The sequence below is a fragment of the Triturus cristatus genome, chromosome 3_2 (genome assembly GCF_964204655.1).
Source record: "Triturus cristatus chromosome 3_2, aTriCri1.1, whole genome shotgun sequence".
Taxonomy (NCBI): domain Eukaryota; kingdom Metazoa; phylum Chordata; class Amphibia; order Caudata; family Salamandridae; genus Triturus; species Triturus cristatus.
In genome coordinates, this window is record NC_140584.1 from 636942390 (window position 1) to 636954554 (window position 12165).

At 46.8% G+C, this 12165-nt stretch overlaps 1 protein-coding gene across 1 annotated transcript in view; it reads left to right on the forward strand.

The window, feature by feature from the left end:
- LOC146857873 (endogenous retrovirus group PABLB member 1 Env polyprotein-like) overlaps positions 1–10818 on the forward strand; it is a 114155-nt gene extending 103337 nt beyond the window's left edge. The window contains exon 2 of the mRNA XM_085648558.1: positions 7701–10818. Within this exon, the coding sequence (XP_085504684.1) occupies positions 8472–9956 (1485 nt within the window). The 5' untranslated portion in view covers positions 7701–8471 and the 3' untranslated portion in view covers positions 9957–10818. The remainder of the gene's footprint in view (positions 1–7700) is intronic.
- Positions 10819–12165: the final 1347 nt, after the last annotated feature.

A 12165-nucleotide genomic window follows, 5' to 3' on the forward strand; every position in this document is an offset into this window, starting at 1 on the left:
GCCGCCCTTACAGCGGCAGATGCCCGGCAGGTTGGTGGGGCTAAACCCGAACAGATTATTGTGGCTTTGCCCCAGAGGATAATTACCCTCATGAAAACACTTATGCCAGCGATGCGCGTCAACTGGGACAAATTATCAGCGTGCAGGCAAAAGAGGGATGAAAGTGTTTCTGATTTCTTTACAAGATTTGAGGAAGCGTTCATTGATCATAGTGGTCAGGACATGGGTTCCGAGGGTGGTCAGCGGTTGTTCGTTGATAAATTTGTATCAAATTTGTCACCCGACCTTGGCAACAAGTTGAAGAATTCTGAGAGTGCGTGGGCTGTCTCTACCACTGCCCAAATATTGGCTACGGCCCAATATTACGAAAATAGAGAAAAAGAGGAAAGTGAGCGTGCAGAAAAGAAAACTAAGGATCTCAAAACTAAGGTTTTGTTGCAGCAAGCCTATCCACCGCGTTCGAATTTCAGTGATACACAGCAGCCAGACAGATCGCAATCACAGTTCTCTAGACCACAGCCGCGCAATGCTTCGCCCGCACCTCGTTTTGTGCTGGGATACAATCAGTGCGCGTATTGTCGTGGGGAAGGCCATCTGAAGTTTGATTGTCCGGTTCTCCGTGATAGGACCAATGGCGTATCGGCTCGGGGAGGACGTAGCGGTCCTCAACAGGTCTCTCGTGGTAGAGGTCGCGGAGTTACCCAGAATCAGGCCGAACGCTTTGCGACGTCTTCGGATTCGCAAAATTGTTTCGATCGGCGCGAACAATCGTCCAGTCGGTCTGCACAGTATCATGTGGATGACTGTTATGTTGAATGTGATGTTGATGCGGATGGTATCTACTAGGACAGCCATAGACAAAGGAAGGGAGAAGTATCAGTTCCGGTAGATCAGAGAGGGCCTTATGTTGCAGTAGCCACTATGGGCGTTGTTGAGCCTTTTCTGTTGGACACTGGTGCAGCAAAAAGTTCCATCATGCATTCAAAACTCCCTGGCGCGCCTTTGTCTGGCTTAACGAATGTTTCCGTTGGATTTTCTGGCGCCCCCGTTAGCAATCCAGTTTCTAGCCCTTTGCCCCTTACAATTGGGTCTCATGAGCTGGAAGCTCCTTTGATTTTGACTACTGGTTGTGGTGAGAATCTTTTGGGTTTAGATTTGTTGAAAAGGTTACATGCGACTTTGTACTGTTCTCCTACGGGTGTGGAGCTTACGTTGGGTAAGAGCGTGATTTCCCCTATGTATTTATCGATGGATAAGTTCCCATCGGAATTGAGATCTCTCCCAGACTCCTTGTGGGCGACAGGTCCCAATGACGTGGGCCTGTTGGATATACCACCTTATGTTGTCCAACTAAAAGTTGGTGCGCGTTTGCCACGTATACCTCAGTATCGTATTTCCCTCGATGGTGAAAGGGCACTGTTAGCGATCATTTATGATCTGATCGGCAAAGATGTTATTGAGGAGACACGAGGTAATGTGTGCAATAGTCCCGTGTTGCCGATTCTGAAACGAACGGATCCCTCCAAGCCTCCCGTGTATCGTCTAGTTATCGACTTACGGGAGGTAAATAAAGTCGTTGTTCCACAGTTTCCTGTGGTGCCAGACGTTACAGCTTTACTGACTCTGATTCCAGCCACTGCATCATGGTTCTCGGTGATCGATCTGAAGAATGCGTTCTTTAGCATTCCGATTGCTGAGGACAGCAGAGACTTGTTTGGTTTCTCATTAGGTGGTCGTAGCTTCAGATTCAAACGCGCTCCACAGGGCTACTGTGAGAGTCCATCAATCTACAGCCAAGCTCTTAAAAGTCAGCTTGATGCATTTGTGTTACCGGCTGGTGCAGCCTTGATTCAGTACGTTGATGATCTGTTGGTTGCTGCTGACACTGAACAGCTCTGTAGAGCCGCTACAGCAGGGGTCGCCAACCGGTCGATCGCGAGCTACCGGTAGCTCGCAGGTGCCCTCTCAGTAGCTCGCGATCTGACTTCCACTTTAGTAGCCTATCATTGTCGTTTTGTTTGTTTTTTAGGTCTTTTGTAGACGCTTCTCTCCCGCCGTAGGAAGCACCTTCTATTTGAGCCAATCTGGGGCGGGGTGAAGTGGTGACGTCAGCCAGCGCATGGGCAGTGTTTGCTGCCCTCGGAGAACCATCATGCGCGCCTTTTGCTGCATGTCTCCCTTCTATGATCCTGTGCACTTTTGCGGACCGAGCGGCAGCCTTGAAGGCATAATTGGATCTCCATGCTGAAATACAGGAGATGCAGTGTCAGCCACCTTAAGCAGAACCAGACAGACAGCAGGTATGTGGGCAAGAGGCGCTTTATTTTTTTTTCAATAGATGCCTGTGCATAGCGTTATTCAAGGCATCTAAAATAAATAAAATATGAGCAGTACTTCGAACAAGTAAATGTGGACAGAATTCCTTCCAATGGCTTTGGCTGTTGAAATTATGTAGCTCTTGTTGAGGTAAATTGTTCATTTTTAGCTCTGCTTTGCCGCCTTATTCTTAGGGTGATAAGACTGAGCATACTATCTCCCCATGCGACTTTCCACAAGGAGAAACGGAAAATCCAGATTCCTCTCGGGCTCGAGATCGCGGGGTGCCTTTTCGCAGTCTGTCCTACTCCTGAGTCCTGACACGAGACGGGGCTTATCTGAAAGTGTCTTGTCAGCATCTTTCATTTTGCCGGGCGTGGGATCCGTTCGCTATATTTTATTTATTATACCCTTTGTTATTGTTTATTAATTTCCCAAGCCGAAAGCTCAGATCTGCTGCTTCGTGGCTCTTTGCTACCAGATAAAGAAAACTTTCCTTATGAAACCAATCCGAGCACGAGGGAAAGGCCAGCTTGCTGTGATTTCTGAACAGCAGCTGAGGAGCTAACAGCGAGTCCGCGGCTGTCTTCACGGCATTCCTACCTTGGGATGCAATTTGTGGGGTCTGTGAGCTGAGGGGAGAAGAGAGCCCCAGTCGTTGGCAGTTCTGCCTCCCCTGGCTTTCATTGGGCAGGCAGCGCCTCTCTGCTGGGATGCAGCAGCCTCTGGGTCTGGCTGGGCTCACTCCTCCCTCCCACCTCCTTCCTCGGCCAAAAGGGAGAGCGAACCTGTCAGTGAGCACAGGGAGAGAGGGGCTGGGGCAGGAGATGTCACCACCAGTGAGAGACCACATCACCACCTGCTGCTGTGAACAAGGCATAGAAAAGCGGCAGAAGCAGATGAGGGGAACCAGGGCTTGTCAATTTTACAGCATTAACACATGGCTGCGGGGTTCTAGTGCTCAAACATTCCCTCCGCAACTTTAGGTTCTTGCCGCTGGCATGGCATGCTAGAAATAATTCATTTTCAGAATCCGAGCATGGAAACTGATGAATTGTTGGGTCATTCAGAAACATTTCTACCCACACTGTGCACCGTGTGCATGGCGCCCATTGATACAGATGAAATATGTACAGTGTGCTGTGTAGCATTCAGATCACTTTCCGATCTATGCTGGGTCGCGCTGGTACATTCTTAGAGTAACTATGCACGTTACAAATTGCTATCATCATCTCTCGTGTGCATGTTCCTACCCAACCTTCCCCAGCATATCCTGGTTCCTGTAATCCAGTCCTGACCGGGCCCCTCAGACCCCGCCGTTCTGTTCTGTTGTGTGTCCTGCACTGTTATTTCGAGGGCCTCCTGCTACTCTAAAAATCCTGTTTGTAAAACACAAAACCGATTCTTCCACCTCGCCTCCAGCTTATCAAATTCACATAAAGTACATTTAAATCTAGTTTTTGCATCACTCACCCATGCATGGTTTACGTAGGCTCCCAGGTGTAAATTGCTTCTGTCTTAACATATGCCTGGATTGGAATATACATTTTATGTGAATCTGGCACTTAAGGTCACCTGAAGCAGTGTGTATTTCTTTGAATCTTGTATCAAACCTTCTAAGGTAGTTATAAACGTATTTTGGTGCCATGCCCATTCAGTCTTTGGCCTTTCTGCTAAGGTAGCTTTCATTTACAGAGGCAAACACTTGCCTATTGGTTACTGGAAACCCTAGATACCAATTCATTTCACACAGGTTTTCCAAACGTTTAGAGAAGAGAATAAATAAACGTAGACTTTTTTTTTTTATCATTCAAACTCTTTATATCCCTGTCCTGCACTATTGCTCCACCCAGTCCCTATGTTCTGTTTTTCTATTAACTTATAAGTATCACAATGGGTCTTTGGCACATTATTACACTCTGTTCCCGAATGGTTATGGAGCAGTTTATTATCAGATGATGTGGAGTGGATTGCGGATTTCCTGCATCCCAAGTTCATAGTTATATTTTAGTGACCATTTTATTGCTCAAGAACCAACTTTTATAATCAAGCTGGTGAGTTGGTTGAAAACATTTTACCAAATGAAATTTAAATATGATTTAAAGTAAAATTTGATTCTGCGCCCAGGACCAGACATCCTTAAGCAATATAATATATTTATTTGCAGCAATGTACACTGTTTCTGTCCATTTATTATTTGATGGGCGGAAAGTGGAGCTATGAGAGTTCAAGACAAATGCACCTCGTTTCGAATAGGAAGCATTTCATACAGCTGTATGTTCAGGACTCTGGTGAGTGTCCTGTGATCCACTGACCATGATTTGAAGATTAAGAGGCATTTTTAGAAGTAATAGCTTTTAATCATGAAATAATCATGGACTCCCACCATCCTTGATGACAATTCTATGATAATGAACTTAGTGGCAAGTCATGTGAACCATACATGTGGAATAGGTTATTATTACATGGAATACATTTATGGTCTGTTAGGAGAGAATTTGTACAGTGCAAACCATGAACTCATGCATTTCAAGGTCTAGTCATGTGATAAAGTAGAAAAAGTAGGTATGATGTAATAAAATATTTGTATTGCAGCATTTGTTACTTTATACTGCTTACTACCCTGCAAGCCAATCCATGTGTAGGGTTTGTGGAGGGAAAGGTGTTGTCTTTATTTTGTGAGCCTATGTGGGAAGTGTTCCATGTTGTGCATGATGACCACCGAGGTTCGAATACCGAGTTATGGAACGTACTAGTTTGGTGGATGAAAAGATGTGAGAGACAGATGTGCAGGTTATGGTTTTTAGTATGATTGCAGCTTTGAACAGCACTGCACGTCCATATGATTTCTTATGGTTGTAGTCTTCTTAGCTGGTTATGGCAGAGGTCAGGAGTATGCAGTTTGTTGAAGAGGAAAGCCAGGACTTATACCGGGCTCTCTGGTTTCATATTGTGCATTACAGACACTAAATGGGTATCTATTTATCCCTCGTCAATGAAGCTGCGCGTGAAGAGACTTTGGGAACGATTCACAAGTTGCTTGGCCTTTAGTAGCTCACAATCATTTTCACGGATCAGAAGTAGCTCTCACTGCAGAAAAGGTTGGAGACCCCTGCGCTACAGTGTCCTTGTTACAGCATCTCTGTGCTTTACATCATAAAGTGTCACCTTCCAAATTACAATATTGTTGTCAAGAAGTTACCTATCTCGGTCACTTATTGTCAAAGGCGGGAAGAAGGTTGACCCCTGAACGAATTGCAGCAATTGCTCGAATGCCTGTGCCAGCAACTCAGAGAGATGTGCGTGCCTTTTTAGGTATCACGTCATACTGCAGACAGTGGATCCCGAACTTTTCACTGTTAGCGAAGCCATTGGTAGCTCTCACGTGCAAGGACGTTTCAACTCCTTTGCCTTGGACGGAGGAATGCCAGAAAAGTTTTTCTGAACTACGTGATGCGCTGTGTTCGGCTCCTGTGTTAGGTACTCCTGATTACAGCAAGCCTTTCACATTATACGTCCATGAGAGGGACGGTTGTGCGTTGAGTGTTCTAACGCAACAATTTGGTGATAAGCAGCGTCCGTGTGCATATTTTTCCTCGACCTTAGACCCGGTGGCTAGAGCGTTGCCAAGTTGCTTGAGAGCGACAGCGGCAGCTGCGGCGTCTATTCGGCAGTCCGCAGGTCTGGTCATGGACAATATGCTCATAGTAATGGTTCCACATGCAGTTGATACGCTCTTGAATCGGACAAAGACTCAACATCTGACGAGTGCAAGGTTGTCCGGGTACGAGCTGACCCTTTTGGCAAGTCATATACAGATTAAGCGTTGTAATGTACTGAATCCGGCGACATTGTTGCCGATTAATATGGAATCAGATGATGTCCTGCCCCATGATTGTTATTTACGGACTGAGGAAGAAACAAAAGGTCGTGTGGACCTGAAAAACACCCCCTTGTCAGATCCTGATGGTACTTTGTATGTGGATGGCTCTTGCTTCAAATTGCCGAATGGCGATGTGACGACTGCGTATGCTGTGGTGACGTTGAGCACGATTGTGGAAACCGCGAGATTGAACCAGAATTCAGCACAGGCAGCAGAATTAATTGCATTGACAAGAGCGTGTGTTCTGTCGAAGGGAAAGCGAGTGAATGTGTTTACCGACAGTCAGTATGCATTTGGTGTTGCGCATAACTTTGGAAGATTGTGGAGAGAAAGAGGATTTATGACATCGCATGGTACAAAGATCCAGCACGGCCATCTCGTGAATGATCTTTTGGATGCACTTACGTTGCCTAAACAAGTGGCGATCGTCAAATGTAGTGCACATCGGAAAGTGACGGATGATGTTGGTCGTGGTAATGCATTTGCGGATGAGATTGCTAAGGAAACGGCTAAGAATCTTGCGACTCGAATGTATGTCACGAGTTCAGTAAGGTGGCCGACGGAGACTGGTATGTGTGAGAATACTGTTGAAAGTGTGAAAGAAATTCAGAACGAAGCTACTGAAGCTGAAAAGACTAAGTGGAAAGAAAGTACAGGGAAATTGGATATGCATGGATGTTGGGTTGACCTGACGGAATGTCAGAGGTGGATGTTACCGGATGCGTATGTATTAGCTGTTGTGACGATGGCCCATGGGTTGTCACATATTAGTGCGAAAGGAATATGCAAGTTCTTGTCTCCTGTATGGAGGAATGATGGTATCGCTAAGTGTGCCGAAAGAGTGGTTAAAAATTGTATGGTGTGCTTGATGCACAATCCCGGAAAAGGTACCCCCACTCCACCTGGTCATTTCGCTCCTCCTGCCTGTCCCTTTGAGGTTATCCAGTTGGACTTTATCCATATGGAGAGATGCAATAACCTGAAGTATGTTTTAGTTGTGGTTTGCGCGTTCTCCAGATGGATTGAGGCCTATCCTCTTAAGGATAATACTGCCCTGTCCACAGCAAAAATCCTGCTGAAGGAGTATTTTCCTAGGTATGGAATGCCGCGGATTGTGTGGTCGGATAATGGAAGTGAGTTTGTGGGAAGTGTAATGCAGAGTGTGTGTAAAGGCCTTGGGATACGACAGAAATTCCACAGTGCCAACCATCCTCAGGCAGCGGGTTTGGTCGAAGGGTACAATGGTACCCTGAAGCTGAAACTCGCTAAGATTCAAGCTACGACTGGTCTGTCATGGCCTGATGCCTTGCCTCTGGCTCTCCTATCGACCAGAGCGACTGTACACTCTCGAGTAGGGCTCAGCCCATATGAGATTGTGTTCGGTCGCCCTGCAAATATTTGGGGAGTCCCGAGACCTAGGGCTTTTGATAGTCTTGAATATCCAATGTTGATTGATTACTTGTATGATTTGACCACTAAACTACGATTAATTCATCAACAGGTCTTTGAAGCTCTACCAGCGCAGACAGAGGGTCCTGGACACCAGCTCCGGCCAGGAGATTGGGTGGTTACCCGAAACTTCGGTCGGAAGCGTAACTTGGAGCCCAGATTCGTCGGACCCCACCTAGTCTTGTTGACGACGAGGACAGCGGTTCGACTGGAGGGCCGGAAAAATTGGGTCCATGCCAGTCACACAAAGAAGGTACCGATCCCCTTACCAACCGACGGTTGGGTGAGAACCGGGATTTCGGCCGGAGAAACTGAGACTCCTCCGCGTTTTGTGCCATTTAGCGACGCTCAACTTGTGGAAGAGGATTCGTCTTTGCCGGATCCACAGGTGGAGTCATTAGTAGCAGAGAACCCAAGGTCCGACTCGTCATCCACTTCATTGAACACTGTTGCGCCAGCTGAACAATTGTTCGTAGAGCAAACTCGACCTGGAAGAAGTCGATACTTTCTTCGTTCAAGGACTTCAAGGACTAATAAAAATTAACAGTATAGTGGTTTTTAACGTTACGAATATTATGAACAATTACATCCTTTCTTTCTGAGTTTTTGTGCTTTCCACTGCTAAGAGACTTGTAATAAATCTGAACGTTTCAAGGAAACCTCGCCATCCGGGTTACCGTAGGGCCGTGCGGGTACTTCTTTCTGTTTAGCAGGTTTCTGACGTTAGGTTGGTTACTTTTGTCAATTCCTGGGAACTCCTGGGGATTGATAATCGCTACTCAGAACGAAGTGCGTCAAGTACGTCACGGACGGTTTGTAGAGGATGGCATTCTCTAAGCTGGTGGAAGAAGAAAGGGTGTTGGCACAGAGATCAGAGTTATGGAGGGTTGTACGAACAAAATGTTTTCTGTTTCAGGTGTTTCTATTGTTCCTAACTGTATCTATGTTATTGGTGGGTGGAGTGTATTTCGGAGTATTGTTGTTCTTGCCTTCTGTTTCACCTACCTCTTCTCCTAACCTAAGTTCCCTCACCACTGTCTCCCCACATTCCTTTCATCCTTTGCCTCAACATGAGCAGGTTAGACGTGCGGAATTTATGAATAATTCCTTTGTTCAACTCCTACATCAGCATCAGTTGGTGGTGAATACTACCAATTGTTGGGTATGTGGGTTAATGCCACACACCATGGATAGGGGTATTCCGTATCTGGTCCTTCCATACAGCTCCCAGGGTTCAGCTCGAGCATTCCAAACTATGTTCCGCAGTGCACTAGATTCCTACCCCAGTCGAGAGCCACGGTCTGTCAACTTTGGTCCTGGACCGTACCACAAGCCTTTGGCGATAGCCATAGCAGATCTGGACAGAGATGTTTTCGATGCATCACTCATTCCAGATGAAGAAGTGCAGGCTTATAAGGATCTGAGTGAGACTGAGTATAGTACATCAGTGGGTGATAGACAGCTTAAGAGCTCGTCCCCAATATGGATTGTACCGCACCTTGGAAATTTCTGCCTGCAGGGTTTGGGTCGAAATCCGAGAGCACAACTTGGGAACAGTGCCTGCACTGAAACGTATGTCCTACCGACGCTCTCCTCCCCTGTTTTTCTGACTGCTAAGGGCACCTATTTTGTGTGTTATGAACGCGCATATACATGGTTACCCCGCGATTTTTCGGGTACCTGTTATATTGCGAATCTTTTACCTCCGACCTTCACAGTTGCCTCGGACTACCACAAAACTAGAGTTGTGAGAGGCGTCATTAGCAAAGAGGATACTGCTGGTCAAGAAGCAGGAGACTTCTTTAAGGGTTTCTTGCCGTTTTGGGGACCTATGGTTAATAGTAGGAACCTGCGACAGTTGACCCGTGTGGTAGAATCGACTGCTAATATTACTGCAAATGCCCTTGGTAATCTAACAGCTGAACTACAGGCGGATAGACTCATGACGTTGCAGAACCGTATGGTTCTAGACGTTGTTCTTGCAGATAGAGGGGGTGTGTGTAAAATTATCCATTCGAGTTGTTGCATTTTTATTCCTGACAATGCTCCAACTGTTTATCAAGCCATCTCGAAGTTGCACAAGATTTCCGAGTCCATACACGTGGACGAAGGTAATTGGACGCTCCTAGGATGGTTTTGGGGCCTGATGTCAACCTGGGGTTGGAAGATTCTGATGATCGTAGGGGCTGTTGTAGCGTTTCTGTTTACGTGTTGTCTATTGTGTACAGTGTGGTCCTGCCTTATGTGGCCTATGCGCTGCGACGTGTATAAGGCGGCCATCTGTTACCAAGGAGACATTGATGAATAGAATGATGTTCCAGCAGCAGCTGAACGATCTGATGAATATTGATATAGATTCCGATCTTGACTAGTGCTTGCCTACATGAGGGCAAAAGGAGCGTCTGAGGTTCCGTGTGAGACGGGACGGCACTTTCTGAGTGGTGACGAATATGGATGAGTTTGGTATCTATGAACCGCAAATGACGAGTATAGTGGGTGTACGAAGTTTCGCTATGCAGCCACGTATGGTTCATCTCATTTTTGGGTTCGTTCATCCGAACCCTCGGGTTCCATTTTAGATACAGCGTCCATTTTGTTTCTTGCCCTCAGGTAGCCAGCGAACGGGCTTTTTGTCCGCTTCGTGACCCTGGAACTTTCAAGCTAGTACGAAGGACACGTGTTTCTTTGAGGTGACTTTTACGATGAGGGAAATGACACGAGTGAGGCAGATGGCCCCGCTCAAGGCCCATCTTGCCGCTCCGGTCTATTGTTTCAGTCACGCATACATTAGACACGAGGTCTTTGACCCCTCTATCGAGTTTCCTTTATTGCCCCTAACACTCTTTTCTAACCTGTTGTGCATCCTCGTTCTTTCCCCGCATTCTGTTTTTTGTCCTTCCTTAATGCTTTTATGGCGGAGGGAATATGTTTTTACAGTTGGGAACTGGCAGGACTGTTGTAATTATGTTCCGGCCTCCTGAAACATGAATGCGACCCTTTTGAAGTTTATTGTGGGAACCGAGTTGTAACCTTTGTTCGCCATACTGTGCTATGGCTAAAACGTGTATAAAAGGAGCGACCCACTTCTACGAATTTGAAGCAGTCTCCGAGAACCTACACGTTGTGTACTTCTTGTGACCTCTGTATCCCTGCAGTAATAAACGCTGATCTCTGACGTCGCTGGAAGTGTCCCGTGTCTCTGTGTTTGGTACGCCAGAACAGGTAACCCACGAAGGTTTCAGGTGTTGTTCCCTGGCACCGCTGGGTCTTAAGAATAACCCAGTCCTTCACTTCTCACCAGCAACTTTCTTGGTACTGGACCTGGTACCTTTCTTTGGGGCCATCTTATTCCGACGTCTGGCAGGAGGCAGATGCACAACAAGTTCTGGTCACACGTGGGCGTGATGCGCAGCAGGACTTCTGTCTGGCTGGCAGTACAACGGGTAGCCAGGTGATGCCGATGACACCTCCTACTCTGTCTTTTGTGCACCTAAAAGCAAAGAAGACAGGAGAAGAACATCAGTGAAATGTTGCATTTGTTTTTGTGGTTCAGTTACTTAGTACTGTACTAGTGCAAACAAAAGATAGTCTAGCCATTTATGAATTTTTTTTAACTAGAGCTATGTTATACTACTAGTACTGTGTACAGCCACACTACACTCTCAGGAAGGTGATGTCTAAAAATTCAACTGATCACATAGAAAACACTTGATCAATAAAGCTGTGGCTACCTGCTCTGGTAGCAGTGGATGAAAGCAGGCCTGTTGGCAGACAAGGCCAGGCAAGCTTGCAGGCCTAGGCCTCAAAATGGCCACCAGCCACATGGCGAGCCCCAACAACATCAGCAAGGCCACCCCAAAAAACACACTTCCCCAACTCAATCCAATGCCATCCATGCCCTAAATGATGTCTAAATTCAACAGAGCACACAGAAAACAGTAGATTACTAAAGCTGTGGCTACCTGCTCTGGTAGCAGTGGATGAAAGCAGGCCTGCTGGCAGACAAGGCCAGGCAAGCTTGCAGGCCTAGGCCTCAAAATGGCCACCAGCCACATGGCGAGCCCCAACATCAGCAAGGCCACCCCAAAATACACTCTTCCCCAACTCAATCCAATGCCATCCATGCCCTAAATGATGTCTAAATTCAACAGAGCACACAGAAAACAGTAGATTACTAAAGCTGTGGCTACCTGCTCTGGTAGCAGTGGATGAAAGCAGGCCTGCTGGCAGACAAGGCCAGGCAAGCTTGCAGGCCTAGGCCTCAAAATGGCCACCAGCCACATGGCCAGGCCCAACAACATCAGCAAGGCCACCCCAAAAAACACACTTCCCCAACTCAATCCAATGCCATCCATGCCCTAAATGATGTCTAAATTCAACAGAGCACACAGAAAACAGTAGATTACTAAAGCTGTGGCTACCTGCTCTGGTAGCAGTGGATGAAAGCAGGCCTGCTGGCAGACAAGGCCAGGCAAGCTTGCAGGCCTAGGCCTCAAAATGGCCACACCAGCCACATG